This window comes from Phacochoerus africanus, chromosome X (genome assembly GCF_016906955.1).
Source record: "Phacochoerus africanus isolate WHEZ1 chromosome X, ROS_Pafr_v1, whole genome shotgun sequence".
NCBI classification, from domain to species: domain Eukaryota; kingdom Metazoa; phylum Chordata; class Mammalia; order Artiodactyla; family Suidae; genus Phacochoerus; species Phacochoerus africanus.
The window spans coordinates 8,539,399-8,560,221 of NC_062560.1; the positions used below are offsets into that span (position 1 = coordinate 8,539,399).

Genomic DNA, 20,823 nt, shown 5'->3' on the forward strand with positions numbered 1-20,823 from the left:
GGACCGTTCCGTGGGTCCACGGGATGTAAGATAGTGTTGCTTGTTGTAACGCGTGAGCTGAAAAATCCGCATCACCCTTGAAGATGCCAGTTGCCGGTCTGATCCTCCTCCTGCGGTGCGCTGTGGGGCGCTGCTCCTGTTGCCAGTCCTCTTCCCGTGGGCCAGCAGGCCTCACAGACCCCACGGGACCCGCCGAGGCAGCAGGCCAAGGCTGGGTGAGGGGAGCGGATCTCACGCAGGCGGGTGGCCGCAGACTTCCAGAAGGACGACAGGTGACTTGGCTCCTCGCCGCTGGCCCCTCCTCATTGGCCGTGTCCGGGCCGGCCAGCTGCAGAGCTCGCTGTGGGCGGATTGCATGGCAGAAAGACGTTCGTGCGAAAAGGGCTGTTTGGCGGCAGGTGCACCCGTGGCACCCCTTCTGAGCCTCTTTCTCAGATGCGAGGATAGGGACAGGGATGATCAGCTCCTTAGCCCCTCAGCTCCGGCCATGTGCTGCGGCTTCAGTTCGGCATGGGGGCCGATGCAAAGGCCTGACACGTGTCATTTTGGTGCTCTGTTAAGTCATTTGAAGGGCTGGCAGGAGGCGGGAATGGGGAGCCTAGTGGAGGGAGGCTAATGGTCGGAGCTTCAGTACGTGAACACGAAAGAGACCTGGAGATGGAGGTGGAGGTGCCCAGCAGCGAGAAGGTGCCAACTGCTGCAGAGCAGGGCCCCTAAAAATAGGTAAAACGGGAAGCGTTGTAGTGTATATATTGTACCACATTTTAAAAAGCCATTTATTTGCACTTTGGTCAGGTTGAGATTGGTAGGTTACTTGACAAGATTGTCTTAGAGTTCCCATTGTGGCTCGGCAGGTTAAGAACGCGACTAGTCTCCACGAGGCTGTGGGTTCGATCCTTGGCCTTGCTCAGCAGGTTAAGGATCCGGCATTGCTGTGAGCCATGGTGTAGGTCGCAGACGCAGTTCAGATGTGCAGCAGATGTGACCCTAAAAAGAAAAAAAAGTGTCTTAAGTTTGTTGACCTCTGTCTTTATTTTTCATTGCTAATTCTGTGTGGAGGACACTTTTTTTTTGTCTTTTTGCTATTTCTTGGGCCACTGCTGCAGCATATGGAGGTTCCCAGGCTAGGGGTCCAATTGGAGCTGTAGCCACCAGCCTACGCCAGAGCCACAGCAACGCAGGATCTAGCAGCGTCTGCAACCTACACCACAGCTCACGGCAACGCCGGATCGTTAACCCACTGAGTAAGGCCAGGGACCGAACCCGCAACCTCATGGTTCCTAGTCAGATTTGTTAACCACTGCGCCACGACGGGAACTCCAAGGACACTTTTTAATCACAGAGTTGAGTGCCGGACTCAGTAGCTTCTGAGCGTGTAAGTCTTCAGATGGGGCACTTCCAAAGAATGACGCACTCAGCATTGCAGGGGCCCTGGGAGTCTTTGCACAGAGAGAGGCTGAAGTGGGGTTTCCTGTGCGTACCCCCGCCTTGTCTGGTAGGACGGGAGCAGGATGAGAATGGGTTGGTTGTGTTTCATTTCTAAATTAAGGAGCAGTGGTTGAACCAGGAGTCATTATTCTTCCCCCGGTCTTAAAACCTCTGTTATTTGCTGATGCAAAGCAGGCGGTCCCCTGGCTCAGGTGAGGCAGACACAGACCCCCGCTGTGACCATCGGCACCCAGGGTCGAGCGCCGGCCCTAACGCGCGTGTGCACGTCCTGTGCCCGCAGCAGGAGCTCATCGAGAGCCTCGGCCGCAAGCTGCGCGTGCTGCGGGAGGCCCGGCAGAGCCTGCTGGAGGACATCCAGGCCAACAGCGCACTTGGGGACGAGGTGGAGGCCCTCGCCAAGGACGTCTGCAAGCCCAACGAGTTCGACAAGTTCCGCATGTTCATCGGGGACCTGGACAAGGTGGTGAACCTCCTGCTGTCGCTGTCAGGCCGCCTGGCCCGCGTGGAGAACGCCCTCAATAACCTGGACGACAGCGCTTCTCCCAGCGATCGGGTAGCTACCAACGCGTGTGACCTGGGAGGCGCGCAGGAGGCGGGTGTTCCTGTGGGGTGGGAGGCGAGGGCACACTTCCCCTGGCGCCGCACTTCGGCCTAGCCCCGTGGAGGATAACATCTCCCATCCTGGCTAGGTCAGGTAGCAGTGATCTCTCTACTTTGCTTCTTAGCATATAGTAGGCTTGCAGAATGGTCATCTTCGTCATTCATCAGGCATCTGAACTTCTCTAAAAGGGGTGCAGAAAAGGCACCCCACCCCTAGGACTCTAGGGGAGAGTGGCTTCAGGTTACACAGAAGGATCTTACTTAGAGAGTGGCTCTGGAGACTCCTCCATAGCGACGGTCATGGAACATACTCTATAAGGGTTTGAAAAAAATAACTGTGGCTTGGACCCCTGATCCCCTTGGGTTAAATTCGTATTCCAGTTTGCTCGCTTGGCCATCTTTGCCAAGTTTTATCTGAAAGAAGTTGGGAGCTAACACGAACGGGTGAGAGAGATTTATTTGTACATAACTGAAATACTAAATTCTCAAGTATTGATTCAAAGGAAAAAATAGTATTTATTGTCTTTGCAACTCAGCTCATCTCCCTTCCTGTGCTTGGAATCAACAAAGGCTCATTAAGAATTTGGGGGAAATCGGAGGAATCACCCCACCTACCATGCCTGTGCTCCTGGGCACCTGGCTGCGCAGCCCTTCCTGCATCCAGAGGGGTTCCTCCCAGAGATGAGGAGCGGACAGGCCCTTGCCCTCCTGGGCTAGTGCGTGGCTGTCGCAGCATCACCCTCCTGGACCCAAAGGGAAAGTCTGAGCACCACGCCCAGGTGCCACACAGTGGCGCAGCCTCCAGTGTGGCCAGGGTCGGATGGCAATCTCAGGGTCCACAGGGCTTTTGGTTTGCAGAGACAGGTGTGCGGAGGAGTTCGAGCTGTGGAGTCAGGCTCCAGAAGGCCTCCCCGTGCTTCCAGATAGGAAACGAACACGTGGGCAGAGGGGGATATAGGAAGCCAGTCTCAGCAGCTTCTAGTCGCCCTTCAGCGCAACTGATTTTAATGGCACAAACTGCGTTTCTAGAAGCGGCTGTGGTCTCTTTCCATTTTGGTTGGAATTCATTGGCTTTGCCTCGCCTCTTTCCATGAAAACATGCTGTGTCTGTTTCATAGGCAGCTGAAGGTCAGGGTATCCCAGAGAAGTGGGCAGGTTACCCGGAAAGGTTCGGCAGTCGGGGGGGTGCTCCCTGGAAGCTGTACCCCAAGAGCAGGTTCTTTTTTCAGCCACTGTTTAATAGCAGCGTGTCTGTGCTGGGCCCCTTCTGCGTGTCAGCGCTTGGCAACGTGCGCCCATATCCTGGATGCTCCCGCGTAGCCCTTGGGAAGCATCCCGGTGGCACAGTGGCAGAATAGCAGGGACTCCTACTGGTGTCAGAAACTCAGGCAGAGGAAAGGAAGCCCTGGCGTCCTCCAGCCAGCGAACGCTGGAAGGCGGTGCTGCACTCATCCCTCCTCCCTGCATTTTCATTAAGGTTCGGGAGCACAGGCTGTGTGCTCGGCAGGCAAGGGAGCACTTGTGGGTGCCACCTCCTCCAAATGGGGCGCCTGTGTCCCCAGAGCAGGAGCCTCATAAGGAGCAAAGGAACCGACCCCCACCCGCCACCTCCCGCCCTCACGCGTCCTCTTCTGCAGGTTCAGTCACAGGCCGCGACTCCTCGTCCTGAAGGCTTTAGAAATCCCACCCCGGAATTGCTTAAGAATCTATTCCTTTTGCCAACCTGGCCACAGAACTGTCACGGAAAGAACATTCAGGGTCCCAGAGTCTCACAGCTCTGTCGTTCTTTGTCACTGGATGACTGTCCTGCTTGGGGCTGTTTCTGTGTGCCATTCCCGAGGTGGCAGGAGGAACAGGAGGTGGCAGAGGCCGGGAGCCGGCGCTGAGGCTGCGGTTGGAGCCGTACAGCTGCCAGGCATCTTCTGCCCGCGTCCCGGGTCCAGCTCAGGGGCCCCGTCCGATCTCTGGTCTTTCACCTGGATGGTGTCGGGGTCTCCACGGGACCAGCCCCCCAGAGTGGCCGGGCGTTTCGGAGGCCTTGGCCGAGCCCCTGCGAGAGAGCCTGGTCCTCACCGGGCTTGCCTCTGTGTGTCTCTCCAGCAATCCCTGCTCGAGAAGCAGCGGGTCCTGGTCCAGCAGCACGAGGACGCCAAGGAGCTGAAAGAGAACCTGGACCGCCGCGAGGGCATCGTCTTCGACATCCTGGCCAGCTACCTCAGCCAGGAGAGCCTGGCGGACTACGAGCACTTCGTGAAGATGAAGTCTGCCCTCATCATCGAGCAGCGGGAGCTGGACGACAAAATCCACCTGGGTGAGGAGCAGCTGAAGTGCCTGTTGGACAGCCTTCAGCCCGAAAGAGGCAAATGAGGGGAGCCCCTGGCGGAGGCCGGGAGCCGGGCCGTCCAGCTTGGGTCCCCAGGGTGCACGTGCACACCCCAGCCTGCATCGGTCTCCCGTAGCCAGAACCCTCCCGTAGCGAAACAGCCTTTAGAAAAGCAATAACGTTCATGTGCGCGTTTGGGGTGATTTATTGAATGTCTCACTTCCCTTCTTCGAGGCAGAGCAGAGGGGCCCCTGTTAGCTGTTTCCTTGAAGCGGCCCCACAGGGGCCGGGCCCTGCCAAGCAGGGAGTACCCGAGGCGCGGACTGGGCTCGGTCCCTTGGTGCGGGCACCGGGTCATTCCTGGCGTGAGGCCTGCCCTTCCGTCTTCCCCTGCTCAGCCCCACGGCTCGGCAAGCAGCCGAGCAAATCTCAAAGAAGGTGCAGCAGAGGGGACAGCCTGGCGGCCCAGCTGTCCCGCGGTGAACCGGGGGTGTGGGCTGCCAGGTTTTCCTGCTCGTCCACCAGCGCCGAGCACTTGCCGTGTCTGTCATAGGATGGTGACTTTGGCCCCAGCAAAATCCGTGATGGCTGTGATGATGCTCTGTGAACAGTTGGAAAGGGCAGCAGTTTTCCACGTGGTGGAAAACCAGCTGGGAAGTGAATCGCTTCCATGGGGGTGGGGGGTGGGGTCACTCACTCTGAAGTCGCCACTTCAGCCAATCGCGTGCATGCTTCACGACACACACGGAGCAAACCGGTCGCTTTAGCACTTCTCCTCCGATATCACGGTTCCAATGATGCTTTCCCGCGAAGTGAAATTACTGGGTTGAAAGTGTGTCTGGTAGTGTTGTGCTGGCTAGGTATTTGTTTCCTGAGACCAACAAGATCGTTCTTACTTTTGCCCCAGAACATTTATTTTGCGTTTGCATGGTCACTGATGATAATTGCCAGCATGTCTCTTTTTGCCTCTCTCCATTCATTACCTGTTACCATGCCGTAAGGTGCACATTCCATTTACTGTAAAAACTGATGCTCCAGTTTGTCAGAGGTCCCCGTGGATGACACACCTCCTAAACCCGGTCTTTTTCTCCCATAGAATTTAGAGATTCTGTACCCTTTTGACTGGTTGACACTGCAAAATTGTACAGAATCGCTTCCTTTAAAAAAAAAAAAAAAAGTCGTGCTGTTATTTTCCAGTGGACAAGTCACAGACCAGGAGAAAGTATTTACAAATCAGGTATGAGACAGTCTCTACCCAGAAGGCATAGAACTCTCCAACTTAACACACAGCCTGATGAAAACATGGCCAAAAGACTTAAGTAGACACTTGGCCAAAGAGGATCTATGCATGGCAAGCACACCCATGAAAAGCTGCTCCACCACCAGTGGCTTGGTTATACCGCACTTGGACTTATCTGAGCGTTGTGAAGCCGGTGTATTTCCTTGCCAGGCTCGCCTGATTCGATGCAAGAGTAATGGTGGGAGAACCCCTAGGATGAGGTCGTGTTGAAGCGATGTTTAGACCTGGGTTCGATCTGAGGGATCACGCGATGCCTCGTTTTCTTTTACTTCCCCAAAAGAACTTTTCCAGCAGGTGAGGAGATGTCGTTTTGTCAGTGGCCGCCACCTTAGGAAACACATGCACACAAATGTCTTAAAGAATGTTAGTTTGTGCTTTGGGGGGAGCAGCTGGACTCCCGAGTGCTGCACTGACACCTGTGCACCCCTAGAGGGCGCCAAACTGGTGAGCTTCAGCAGTGCTGGCTGAAACCCTCCCTTGGCAGCCCACCCATGCCAAAGAGGGGAATGCCTTTTCACCAGTTTTTATTCCTCATCAGTTCAGCTATTTCTGACTTGAAAAAACCCTCCTCTGCCAATGAGATGTCCTCCTCCTTCCCACGTGGTGTGGTCGCTTGCTGTGAAAAGTGGTCACGTCCAAAGGTAAAGCTGGCTGCCCTTCTTCCTTGCTTGGGAAGACAGCCACGTGATGGTGGTGCAGTTGTTTTTCATGTACACAAAGCTTTTATCTGTGACTCTTACCCCTCAATTACAGTATTGTGGTCATTTTGATGATATGTCTGTAAAATGTGAAAATAGAATTTATGTGTCTGTATCCCGCCTTTTGGTGTCTTGTCTTTTGAGAACTTTTCCTACAGAGCAATACTTAGTGCCCTGTTATCCTTTTCAGCAAAGCACATAATGGTTCTGTCCGTTCCCCTGTTGGCCTCTTACATGCCTGCGTAGCGGGGACCCAAAGATTGCAGTCAGTCAATGTACATATCTTTGTATATAGTAATTCTATTGCATATAAAAAGAATCTGGTGCTACGTCTTGCCCTTGGCCTTCCTGGGTGAAGGCTGACGGCTCAGCCTCGGTCATAGCTCAGCTGTGGAATGCTCTGTACAGCGAGATTTCAGTCAAGGGCATTGCCTATGGCTTTTATCTTGCAGTTCACCGAGGAAAATGTGTACAGATTTCATGGTCAGCACCTACCACTTACCTCTCAATAGATGATCCTGCCCGACTTTAACAAAATAAATGGTGTCTTTCAAAGAATGGAGCATGTCTTTGATTTAAGGACATCTTTTTTAATTTTTTTATTTTTGAAGAATTAGAATATCCTTACTGTATGATTCTTAAAATACTGATAAATTGTGGGATTGACTCTGTGTGTGTATTTGTGTGACTGTTTCTGCCAAGCTACTTCAGACCAGTCAATTTGCAGTCAGGAGAACATCAGGGACACAGATTATATCAGTCAGCTGTTGCCCAGTAATGCTGTGTAACAAATGCTATTAAAAAAAAAAAAAATCTCAGCAGGGTCCAGTGAGAAGTATTCCCTTAACTCATGAATTTGTAGCTCAGGCTCTGCTTCACATGCCTGCCTGTCCTCTTTCTCCCCGGACCAGCACTTCGGCCTGGCATGTCAGTGGCAGATGTGCCTTTTCTGTCTCTGGTGATGACAGCACACCTGCTAACCTCCTACTGCCAAAGCCAGTCCCACAGCCAAACCCAAAGTCAGAGAGTGTGGATGTACTCCATCCCTTTAGTGGAAGGAACCACGAAGTCACACGGCAGAGTGCGACTGCTGGGAGGTGTGAGAAATGAAGGCCCATGATGGACCCCGTCTCCCGTACTGGCATCTGATAGGGAGTAGCATCAAAGGGCCCAGGACCCAAAGCCAAGTTCCCAGAGCAAAGCTACCTCTGTCACTTCAGGTCGTAAGGCGGTGGGCAAATGCCAGCCTCTCAAGCCTCAGCTCCCTCCTTTGTAATCGGAGGAAACCCAAGCTGTGTTAACCCCTCTGCTGCCTCTCCGCCAGATCCCCAAAATGCCCGTGGTGGTTCCAGTGTGCCCTGAGACGGAGGAAACGAGGTGGCGAGGGAGGCAGAGAGGAAAGAGATGGGGGACTTAACGAGTGGCGGGGACACATCTTTCTCCCGCCAACTTCCCCCATTCTGGGGCCCAGCCCACCCATCACTGGAGCCTCCGCCCCCACACCCTGACCTTGGAAGGGCAGAGCCTGGGTGGGCGCTGCTCTTGCCGCTGCCGCCGCCACCACTGCAGTGCTATGAGCTCCAGGTGGACCTCTTCCTAGAGGACACCTGGTTGTGAAATTCAAACATGAGGCCTTCCCAACAGTGGTCCCCCACCAGGCAGGGACCACCACGTGGAGAGGAGTCTCCACAGGTTGCTGGCACCGGCAATGAGGCAAGTGGATGCCGGCAGCGTTCTCTGAGGGCCCCTCCTCCCTTCTGCTGTGTCCTGGCCCAAAATATATCAGACAGAGCCAAGGAGGGGGGACTACTTTAAAAAACAAGTGTCTAGTTCTCTTCCAAGGTGCCAAGGCAATGGCCTGCCACCGGAGGAGGGCGGCTCAAGACCGGAGGGAGCCAAAGCACCTGCGGACAGCGATGCCACACTTGAGGCGAAGGCGGCGCCTGGGAGGTTGGACTAAGGTCAGTAGCCGCGTGGTGCCGAGGGGCACGCGCCCCTTCCTTGGAGGGCGTCCTGGGGGAAGACCGCGCGGCGGTGTTTGTGCCATTCGTCACCTTCTTGTGGAAGCCCGACGTTTTCTCATAAGGAAGAGCTGGTAAACGTTGCCCCACAGTCGTTGGGGAGGGTGTCCTGCCGTGTCTGGTCACTGGCGCTTTCCCCCGCAGTCTGCAGGGAGCCTGACGGCGCGGGTGTGCGCTGGTGCTTGCGGTCCTGGGCTTCCCAAGGGCCTGGCTCCACCTTATGCCCTGGGGGTGGGGAGTGGTGCTTACTTCCGCGGTCCCCTAGGTCTGGCGTCCCAGTGGGTAGCAGCGTGTTCAGGACGGGTGAGTGCCGGCAGCCAGCCCCGAGCTAGCAGCACCCGGCATAGGGCAAAGGAAAGCCCTCTCTGCAGATGGGGTCTTGTATGGAGACAGACCAGGGATCCTCCCCACGCTGTGCGTCTAGGAGCCGGGCCACCCAGCACGCAGCGCTCAGAGGCCACAACGAGCTGCTGAGCGAAAGGAAGACGGGACGGCCTCACTTCGCCTGTGATGCAGCCTCGGTTGTGCTCTCCCCCACCCCCCTGGCCCTCCCAGTTCCCCCTTCCAGCCCCTCGTGTGTGGGGGGGTGGCCAGAGGGCGACCTTCCTGGAAGGACAGGTTCTTGCTTAGGATGCTTGGTGTTACACCCTCGACCTTGGGGCGGGAAAAGAGGTAGAGCTGGGAGACCAGGGAGTCGGCCGGTGAGGACGCAGGGCTTTCAAGGTTCCAGACAGGCCGGCACCTGGGCGTGCAGCGCAGCGGCACCGGCAGGGCCCCTCGGCACAGCGCGCCCACAACCCCCGTTCACTTTCCGCTCAGGGTTTCCAGATCTGCACGTGGACGGTCTCCACCCCGCGTTGAAACATTTAATGCCACTCCAAATGCGACCGTGGCTCAGTTCCAAGGACGGCAGCAGCGCAGGATTCGGAGCTCTGGATACGAAGGGGCTGCTGCCCCTAGAGTACGCAGGGGAGGGGCCTGCATCTGTCTGCATAGCAGACCATGGTCTGCAGAGAAGGTTTTTGTACACATTTTTACCCACGTACGCTTTGGGCGTGATGGAAAACAGGCAAGCGCACACAGGTGTACATACACGTATGCACGTGCGTGTGTGTCCGTGAGTGCTCTGGGGACCTATCCACCACTCTAATGTTTATGAGGAACCATCCACCGCTACCGAGCTGGCCAGCTTCAGCTGGGGTTGTTGGGGGACGCCCTCCTGACAGCTCTCCCTGTGGCGGGCCAGCTGCCCCTGCAGCACCGCCAGGATGTCCCCATGTCAAGTGAGACACTGGGAGGCCCTTACCATGCACGCTGCCCTTCCCTTCCTACAAGAGTCCCTTGCTTCCTGTGCTGGTCAGACGCCAGAGCCATTCAGAGAAATGGTGCCATTAATACTAGGGGATAGCTCCCTCCTGTCCATGCCGCCCTTTTCTTTGTTTCTTTTTTATTTACTTTTGGTCTAAATTTCTAGGGCTGCACCCGCAGCATATGGAGGTTCCCAGGCTAGGGGCTCAATCAGAGCTACAGCTGCCGGCCTACACCACAGCCACAGCAATGCCAGATCCAAGCCGCGTCTGCGACCTACACCACAGCTCACGATAATGCCGGATCCTTAACCCGCTGATCACGGCCAGGGATGGAACCCCAAACCTTACGGTTCCTAGTCAGATTCATTTCGACTGCACCAGGATGGGCGCTCTGGTGTAAGCCTTCTGATCCAGTCTTCCAGGGAGCCACGAGGCAGATCAGCTGCCTGGTGCTGTTTTTAAGGCTGCTGCTGATCTGTGGGCATGAGAGTGAGTAAGCTAAATGTCACACAGCCCACTATTCTTACTGAATAGAGCCGTTTCTCTTAGGTAATCAATCCTCGTGTTCCCATAAACTTTTGATGATTTTTCAGATTTCTGAAAAAGTTGATTCTGGAAGGTTTTGCCTGTTTTGCATCGTTTTTAAGGAGAGGCTAAGTTTTGCAATTCTTCTCCTGCAATTTTTGCTGATGTACCAAAAAATATATTTTTTTCATGCATGGATTTGTAAGTTGGTTGGTGAAGTTCTGTTCAGCATGAAATTCTGAAGCCAAGCAGAATTCCGTGATAGTTTTAGCATAATGTTCCCGCATTGTGTGAGGTAACAGGAGTGAATGGCCTTAACAACCACGTCTACCTCCAAAAAGTCCTGTTTTCCACACTAGAGCTGTTCAAGACGTAGGTCAAAATTAGCTTTGTTCCATGTATTTCTTTTTTCATTTTTAGTGTGGAGATGGACATGTCCTTCCAAAAAGGAACTCTCCTTATTTTTGGTCTTTTTAGGGCTGCACCTGCGGTATATGGAGGTTCCCAGGCTAGGGGTCCAATCAGAGCTACAGCTGCCAGCCTACACCACAGCCACGGCCATGCCAGATCCAAGCCACGTCTGCGACCTACACCACAGTTCACGGCAACACCGGATCCTTTATGGAGTGAGGCCAGGGATTGACCTGCAACCTCATGGTTCCTAGTTGGATTCGTTAACCATTGAGCCACGATGGGAACCCCTCCTTTTTATTTATTAAAGAAATAGGATTACACTAACTACATATTTTTGAAATCCACTTTTTATTTAGCAGTACTGGGAATTTGCTCCTTGTTTTTTATCTTTTTTTGGGCTGAACGTGTGGCATATGGCAGCTCTTGGGCTGGGAATCGAATCTAAGCCACAGCTGAGGCCTATGCCACAGGCACGGCATCACCAGATCTGAGCCATATCTGCCACCTGTGGCATAGCTTGGCTCAACAACAGATCCTAAACCCACTGAGTGAGGCCAGGGATTGAACCTGCTTCCTCATAGACTCTATGTCAGGTTATTAACCTGCTGAGCCGCAACGGGAACTTCCTTAATTGTTCATTCAATTATTAATTGAATGTAGTCTGGAATTGCTGTGTGATGTCCCATTAGAAGGATATAAAGTGGGTAAGTGTACATATTCTCTAAGCGGGTCCCCCCACCACCACGCTTTGTCCCACTTGTAACCCAGTGATAAGTTCAGTGGGCATATGTTTCACTGACATCTCTGCACATCCCTCTGCTCCCTTCCTTGAAAGACAGTGAGCAAAGGATATCCCTGGAGTTTCACCTTGTATGTAAAATTGAGTCCATGGGGATGGCTAGGTGACAGACAGAAGCCCCATGTGAAGCTGGCCCCATCTGAGCAGGCCAGTTTCCGACAAATGAGGAGTGATCTTACCCGGTCCATCCTACCTGACTCATGGTACCGTGTGTACCCAAGACTCAAGTGGAAGGTCATTCCCCGTGAATGAGGGTGTCTCTGCTAATGTGTTCCTCGTCCGTGGTCTTTCACAAATAAATCCCCCCCAGTGGCTGCCCCTTCTGCGAACACCTGCATGTGCACATTGCCACTGCTTCAGAAATGGCATTAACTCCAGGTGAGATGGGTTAGGTACCATTTCTGGGTGACAAGAGAAAGGGATTAGGGGGCATGTCTGAAACGTTCACAAAGATCTGAAAAGTGGACTCGGGCTCCATGTCTTTTTATTTCAGAATTTAAAAAGCTGAGAGTCGAAGAGGAGCCCAGAGGAAGAAACGAAACCCAAGGTCATTGCCTGATCAAGAGGAGGAGGGCCGCTGCCGTGGCATTAGTGACCTAGCAACTGGGCACGCTGGAGATGCGGACAATGGGCAGGAGAATGTGGTATCAGCGGAAGGCTGAGGACAGGAGCCTGGGACTCAAAGGCCAGGTTCACAGTGTGGCTGAGAACTCAGCTCTGTCCACACTGAGGAGCCAGGCACTGAGAGGAGAAGATGTCGGAAAGGAGACCTGAGATCCATGGCAGGTGTTCCTTGCCAAGCGGGCCTTCCCTCGCCCCAGACGCTCCTTCCTCTGGAGATGGGTTACTAGAGGCTCTGCCTTCTTTATCTCTATGTGTTTTTCTTGAGGTGGTTACATAGAGAACGTTCATTATTTTACTATTTTAAACACACTGCTCAGTGGCCTTAGGGACATTCACAATGTCGCCCAGCCGGCAACACCATCCATCTCCCTAAAGGGAAACCTTTGTCTCAGATGAACACTAACTACCCATGCCTCCCTCCTCCAGGCCTTGGGCTAAATGTCCATTCCTCCCTCCCTGAGCTATGCATCTGACCCCTCGAGGTTCTGAATCTAAGTGGGAGCATATGCTATGTGCTTATTTCCCTCAGCAGAACTAGTCTTTAGGGCTCATCCCTACTGCAGCCTGGGACAGAATCTCCTTCCATTCTAAGACTGAAAAGTACTCCACTCAATGGAGAGACCACACTTTGTCTATCCCTTCATCCATGGATGGAGAATTGGGTGCTTCCATGTCTCCCTCTCAGGAATCAGGCTGATATGAGCATGGGTGCACAAGAAGCTGTTGGAGTCCCTGCCTTTCCTGTTGTGTAGAAATAGCCAGAAGAGAAATTGCTGGATCATTCGGTAAGTCTAGGTTTTTTGAGGAATGGTCGTTCTTCACGGTGGCTGTACCAGTTTCTAGTCCCACCAGCAAAGCTCAAGGGTCCCGGCTGCTCCACATCCATTGGCCAACACTTGCTATTTCCCGTTTTGATTTCTTTTGTCTTACATTAGCTAACCTCTTAAGTAGTATTTTGTTGGGTCTAAGATCTTTTTCGCCAGGTCGAGTGAAAAGAAAACAGAAGACTCTGACACAGATACTGAAGATAAAGAGACCAACGTACCCGTTCATGTAACTAGAACTCAACCTGTAAAACACAGTCCTTTGTCTTCCTCACATTTGGCTTTTCCTTCTATGGCTATTGAGCTACTTCCCTGGGCCAGGCCTGGGCTCCTCTCACATCTGCTAAGGGTCATGGCAAATGAATTACTTTCCTGACCACAACACACAAATGTATTTACACACCAGAATCTGCCCTCCATTGCTTCACTTGAATGAAGTCTTTCTTCTTCTTTCAAAAAATCAGGCCCATGACCAATATCTACTGAAAGGCCAAATATCCATAAAAGAAACAATCCGAGGTTGTGAACACAGTGTTGAGCAAAAGAAGCCAGTCACACTCAGACGCCTACTGCCCAATCCCTTTCTTGAAAAGCAGACAGAGGTGAACTGTTTGGGCTGAATTCTGAGCTGGAAAAGTCTCAGGACAAATAAGGAAGAGGTGATACTGTGTCTCCTCAGCCGAGCCCTGGCTGTGTGGGTACTGGCCCCGGGGTGACTCGCTGAGCTCTCTACTTAGATTAGGGGCTCTTTTCTATCAATATGTGGTTCTTTGTGATACAAATAGCTTTCCAAACACACAACCCCTCTCAGCATATAGACCCCCGCCCCCAGTTCTTTTCATGTCCCTGATTACGTTATACAGACAAGTTCTTCTTTTTTTTTTTGTATAATTTTTTTTATTTTCCCACTGTACAGCAAGGGGGTCAGGTTATCCTTACATGTATACATTACGATTACATTTTTCCCCCACCCTTTCTTCTGTTGCAACATGAGTATCTAGACAAAGTTCTCAATGCTATTCAGCAGGATCTCCTTGTAAATCTATTCTAAGTTGTGTCTGATAAGCCCAAGCTCCCGATCCCTCCCACTCCCTCCCCCTCCCATCAGGCAGCCACAAGTCTCTTCTCCAAGTCCATGATTTTCTTTTCTGAGGAGATGTTCCTTTGTGCTGGATATTAGATTCCAGTTATGAGTGATATCATATGGTATTTTTTTGTCTTTCTGGCTCATTTCACTCAGGATGAGAGTCTCTAGCTCCATCCATGTTGCTGCAAATGGCATGATGTCATTCTTTCTTATGGCTGGGTAGTATTCCATTGTGTATATATACCACATCTTCTGAATCCAGTCATCTGTCGATGGACATTTCGGTTGTTTCCATGTCTTGGCTATTGTGAATAGTGCTGCAATGAACATGCGGGTGCACGTGTCTCTTTTAAGTAGAGTTTTGTCCGGATAGATGCCCAAGAGTGGGATTGTGGGGTCATATGGAAGTTCTATGTATAGATTTCTAAGGTATCTCCAAACTGTTCTCCACAGTGGCTGTACCAGTTGACATTCCCACCAACAGTGCAGGAGGGTTCCCTTTTCTCCACAGCCCCTCCAGCACTTGTTATTTGTGGATTTATTAATGATGGCCATTCTGACTGGTGTGAGGTGGTATCTCATGGTAGTTTTGATTTGCATTTCTCTTATAATCAGCGATGTTGAGCATTTTTTCATGTGTTTGTTGGCCATCCGTTATACCGACGAGTTCTTACAACAGACTGTACTCGATAGATTGTGACCATCTTCCTTCCGGTCACATTTTGCTTTTCAACACCAACTAGGATGGCCCTCATCAAAAAGACTAAAAACATCCAAACGTTGGAGAAGATATGGAGAACCTGGGAGGGTCACCCATTGCTGGTGGGAATGTAAAATGGTGCAGCCACACAGGGACACAGTTTCGAGCTTTCTCACAAGTTCAACTTCCACTTGCCATACGATCCACTCATCCCTGCCCTGGGTGTCCACATGCGAGACATGAGACCATGGGCCCAGCCAACCTTTTTATGAAAGTCTGTTTATAGCAGCATTGTTCACAACAGCCAAAACTTGGAACCAATCCAAATGTCCAAACACTGAGGAATGAATCGCCAAACGGTGGTCCATCCTTACAACTGAATACTCCTCTGCAGGCCCAGCAACAAAGCACTCACATGCTCCGAAACTGAATGGACCTTGAGAAGAGCCAGACACAACACACCACACCACGGACGCTGCCATTACATTGTGAATGTTGGCACAGAGCTCCCCGGTGTGGAATGAGCACAAATGATGGTCACCAAGCCCTCTGGGGGGACTGGCAGTTGTTTCCCCATTTTTCCATAGTCCCCACAGTGCTGACCCTCTCTGCGACTAAATGTTTATGGCCAGTCTCGATGAGATGTTTGCACAAGTGCCCCAAAGTGGAACTGCCTGTTTGAAGGTCTTTGCACGTTAAGGCTTCAGTCCATAATGCCAGCTGGCCCCTTACATCTTTGCCTGTCCTGCATCCCCACCCCCACCCCCGCAGAGGTCTCTGTCCCCAGGTAACAGCCCTTCTCGCCAGCATAGCAACTCCCCCGCAGCCCAGCACTACTCACCCCAGGGGCCTGTTTCAAGTATCAGGGTCCCCTCTCCTGATGCCCTGTGTTCCTTTTCAGTTCCCCTGGGAGCGCGGCCACTATGCCCTTATTTAATTGACACCCAAAACGTCAGCTGTTGGGGTTCGTGGTGGCCACCGTCGGATGGGTCCTCGGAACCACATCCATGGCTCTGGCTGAGTGGCGATTGTGGTACGTCAACAGCACCTCGCTCTTAACCTCCTGCCTACCCTGTGTGGGAGTATGGAGAGCCTGCATCTTCCATCACGGCAACGGCCTCGACTGCCCCATCGGGTGTCAGGGTTATAGCTACTTCGATTCCTCCGTCCCACTGGATATCCGTGTTGCTCAAATACTCCTGCTGCTCAACACCGTTCTAGGGCTTTTCAGCAAAGCTGCCATCATCTTTGCGCTTAAGAACATGTACCTGAGCAAAGTGCAGAAGACCTGTGATGCATCTGCTGTTGCAGGAATGCTGAGCATAGCTGCTAGTGTCTGCATCCTAGCTGCTGTTGTCTCGAACCAACTGTCCATCAATGCCGAAGAGGGAATTGCCTTCCCACCATCTTTCAATCTACCCTTCAAGCCGGACTCCCAGGAAGTCGGCGGGGCTGCTCTCATGGCCTTTCTGGGTTCCTTCGGGCTCTTTTTTGGGGGGTTGGCTTACCTCTCTTACAAATACCCGCTAGACAGCCGAGTGCATCCTGCAACATCAGACACATAAAATTCCTCATTGCATTAGGCTTTCTAAACCCCAAATTACCAGAGTTCATTTGAAGTGTTACCTCAGGATGCTGCGTCACTTAGTTGTAAAGACTCTAAACCATCACAAATGTAGTTGGGGGCAGATAATGGCTGTTACCCATTGTGGCTGCATTCGGTTCCCTCGTTGCCTAGTTGAATAAAGAAAATGCCATTTAAAAAATCTTTCCTATTTGCCAGTTCATCTTATTGGATCTGCATTTTAATGACTGTCAAATTGTCCATATTCTCAACCTCGTGTGGACATAGGTTTCAGAGAGACTCACGTCTCCCTCTTAAACTTCTGCTAAAAACAACCAGCCTTCTTTCCTACAGCCTGGTAATCACCTGTATCATGTAAGACTGTCCAAGATGTGCACAGGGAGAAGAGTACATGCAACCACCCCAACTTACTACCAGACGAGTTTAGGGTGATCACATTGGAGGATGAAAGGTAAGGAAACCTGGATGGGGCTGGGGGCTATTGTTTAGGGGTTTGGGAGAGAAGGAGCGGGATCCACCACTACAGCCTTGTTCCCTGCACATGCTCTCAGGCAGGAGGACACTGCCTGCTCCAGCTCAGGGAGCCACAGTGGGAGCAGCTACTGCCTAGCAACAACAGGAGCAGCCGGCACCCCATCACAGCCACCATGGGAGGGCTTCCTCCCTTGGGGCTACAGAGAGTGTTCCTGTGATATGCCCAGCAAAGGGAGGGACCCAGGGCATGGTGCCCACCCCTAAAGCTACAGGGAGCAATCCCATGAGCCACATGGCAAAGAGAGGGACCAGAGCAGTAGCTGCTATCATTGTCAGCTTCAAGGCACAGTCCTGAGAGCTTCCTAGTAATGATAGCTTTTCATATTGCACCCCCAAAAATCAAATACCTGGGAATACACCTGACCAAGTAGGTGAAAGACTTATATGCTGAGAAATATAAAACATTAACCAAGGAAATTAAAGAAGATGTAAAGAAATGGAAAGATAGTCCATGCTCCTGGGCTGGAAAAATTACTATTGTAAAAATGGCCATACTACCCAAAGCAATCTACAGGTTGAATGCAATCCCAATCAAATTACCCATGACATTTTTCACAGAACGAGAACAAACCAAAAATTTATAGGGAAACACGGAAGACCCAGAATTGCCAAAGCAATCCTGAGGAAGAAAAACCAAGCAGGAGGCATGACTCTCCCAGACTGCAGGCAACATGAAAAAGCCGCAGTAATCAACACAGTGTGGTACTGGTATCAAAACAGACAGACAGACAGACCAATAGAACAGAATAGAGAACCTAGAAATACACTCAGACACCTACAGTCAATCTTGGACAGAGGGGCAAGAATATAAAATGGGAAAAAGACAGTCTTTACAGCACGTGGTGCTGGGAAACCTGGAGAGCTGCATGTAAATCAATGAAACTGGAACACACCCTCACACTATGCACAAAAATAATCTCAAAATGGCTTAACGACTTAAACGTAAGACAAGACACCACCAAACTCCTAGAAGAGAACATAAGCAAAACATTCTCTGACATCAACCTTACAAATGTTTTCTCAGGTCAGTCTGCCAAGGCAACAGAAATAGAACCAACAGTAAACCAATGGACCTAGTCAAACTGACAAGCTTTTGCACACCAACGGAAACCATAAAAAAGACAACTTACAGAATGGGAGAAAATAGTTTCAAACGATGTAACTGACAAGGGCTTAATCTCTAAAATATACAAACAACTTACACAACTCAACAGCAAAAAAGCCAACAACCCAAAGGAAAAATGGGCAAAACACCTGAACAGACATTTCTCCAAAGAAGATAGACAGATGGCCAACAAGCACATGAAAAAATGCTCAACATCACTGATTGTTAGAGAAATGCAAATCAAAAGTACGAGGAGGTACCACCTCACACCCGTCGGAATGGCCATCTTTAATAAGTCCACAGATAACAAATACTGTAGAGGGTGTGGAGAAAAGGGAACCCTCCTGCACTGTTGGTGGCAATGAAAATTGGTACATTCCACTATGGAAAACAGTATGGAGGTACCTTAGGAAACTAAATATAGAACTACCATATGACCCATCAATCACACTCTTGGGCATATATACAGACAAATCTTTCCTTGAAAAAGACAAACACCCATATGTTCACTGCAGCACTATTCACAATAGCCAAGACATGGAAACAACATAAATGTCCATTGACAGACGAATGCATTAGGAAGAGGTGGTATATATACACATTGGAATACTACTCAGCCATAAAACAGAACAAAATAATGCTATCTGCAGCAACATGGATGGAACTGGAGACTCTGATACTAAGGGAAGCCAGAAAGAGATAGAGAAATACCACATGATATCACTTATATCTGCAATCTAATATACAGGACAAATGAACCTTTCCACTGAAAAGAAACTCATGGGCCTGGAGAACAGGCTTGTGGTTGCTGAGGGGAAGGGGAAGGGGAAGGGAGTGGGAATCTGGGTTTAATAGATGCAAACTATTGCCTTTGGAATGGGTAAGCAATGAGATCCTGCTGTAGAGCACTGGGAACTATTATCTAGTCACTCATGATGAAGCACGATAATGTGAGAGAAAAGAATGTATACATGTATGTGTGACTGGATCACCTTGCTGTACAGTAGAAAGCTGGCAGAACACTGAAAACCAGCTATAATGGGGGAAAATCATTAAAAAATTTAAAAATGCATAGAAAAGAAGTTAAAAATAAAAAGAAGTGGACACAAGCACAAAATAAAAGCAAATCATTAAACCAAATGAAGAAAGGAACAAAGGAGAAACATGGAATCAACTGGAAAACAAGGATTAAAATGGCAATAAACACATATTTATCAATAATAACCTTAAATGTCAATGGACTCCATGTTTCAATCAAAAGACACAGAGTGGCAGACTGGATAAGAAAAAACAAGAGCCCACAATGTGCTGCCTATAGGAGACCCACCTTAGGGAAGGGACACATATAAATTGAAAGGGAGGGGATGAAAAATGCTACTTCATGTGAAAGGAAAAGACAGGAAAGCAAGAGTTGCAATACTCATATCAGACAAAGCAGACTTTAAAACAAAGGCCATAAAGAAAGACAAAGAAGGACACTATTTAATGATGAAAGGATCCATTCAAGAAGAGGTTATTACACTCGTCAATATATATGCCCCTAATATAGGAGCATCCAAATACATACAACAAATACTAACAGACATAAAAGGAGAAATTGATGGGGATACAATAATAGTAAGAGATTTTTACACCTCACTCACATCAATGGACTGATCCTATAGACAGAAAATCAGTGGGCAACAGAAATCCTTAATGACACACTAGAACAGTTAGACTTAACTGATATATTCAGGCATTACATCCAAAAAAACCAGACTGTACATTCTTCTCAAGTGCACATGGTACATTCTCAAGACTTGACCATATACTGGGGCACAAAACGAACCTCGACAAACTGAAGAGTATAGAAATTATTTCAAGTATCTTCCCTGACCACAATGGCATGACACTAGAAATTGATCACAAAAAAAAAAAGAAAAAGAAATGAGAAAAAACTGACTACATAGAGACTACTTCACATGCTACCAGAAAACCAGTGGGGGGAGTTCCCTTCATGGTTCAGTGAGAACAAATCTGAGTAGTTTCCTTGAGGATGTGGGTTTGATCCCTGGCCTCACTCAGTGGGTTGAGGATCTGGCATGGCTGTGAGCTGTGGTGCACATTGCAGACCTGGCTGGGATCCTGAGTAGCTGTGGCTGTGGCGTAGGTCAGCAACCACAGCTCCGATTAGACCCCCTAGCCATGGAACTTCCATTTGTAATATGTGCGCCCCTAAAAATACAAAATAAGAATGATAAAATAAAATAAGAAACCAAGGGGTGAATGAGGAAATCAAAATGGAAATTAAAAAATCCCTCAAGACAAATGGCAATGAAAACACAGCCATTCAAAACCTATGGGTCACAGCAAAAGCATTTCTAGAGGGAAGTTCACAAAAAAAATCTCAAATCAAAAACCTAATCAACCACCTAAAAGAATTAGAAAAAGAAGAACAAACAACACCTAAAGTCAGCAGAAGGAAGGAAATCATAAAGATCAGAGAGGAAATCAACAAAATAGAGATTCGAAAAACAAGAGAAAAAATCAATAAAATCAAGAGCTGGTTCTTTGAAAAGTAAAGAAAGTTGACAGACCTCTGGCCGGACTCACCAAGAAGAAGAGAGAGAAAACCCAAATAAAATAAGACATGAAAAAGGAGAAACATCAATGGGTACTGCAGAAATACAAAAAAACTGTAAGAGAATACTGCAAACAATTCTATGCCAGCAAATTTACAGCCTAGAAGAAACAGACAACTTTCTAGAGACACACCACCCACCAAAACTGAATCAAGAAGAAATAGATCATTTGAACAGACCATCACGAGAAATAAAATTGAGGATGTAATACAGACACTCACTACAAATCAAAGTCCCAGACCAGAAGGCTTCACAGGCCAGTTCTACCAAACATACAAAGAAACTCCCCATCCTTCTTAAACTC

The 20,823-nt window shown here is 49.9% G+C and overlaps 1 protein-coding gene and 1 long non-coding RNA gene across 2 annotated transcripts in view; both read left to right on the forward strand.

The window, feature by feature from the left end:
* SHROOM2 (shroom family member 2) overlaps positions 1-6,928 on the forward strand; it is a 151,359-nt gene extending 144,431 nt beyond the window's left edge. The window contains 2 exon segments of the mRNA XM_047765116.1: positions 1,730-2,002; positions 4,150-6,928. Of these exon segments, the coding sequence (XP_047621072.1) occupies positions 1,730-2,002; positions 4,150-4,416 (540 nt within the window). The 3' untranslated portion in view covers positions 4,417-6,928.
* A 5,379-nt stretch (positions 6,929-12,307) lies between these two features.
* LOC125118277 (uncharacterized) lies at positions 12,308-16,444 on the forward strand. Its single transcript, XR_007132811.1, has 2 exons — positions 12,308-12,848; positions 15,576-16,444. It is a non-coding gene; the product is annotated as an uncharacterized LOC125118277 (long non-coding RNA).
* Positions 16,445-20,823: the final 4,379 nt, after the last annotated feature.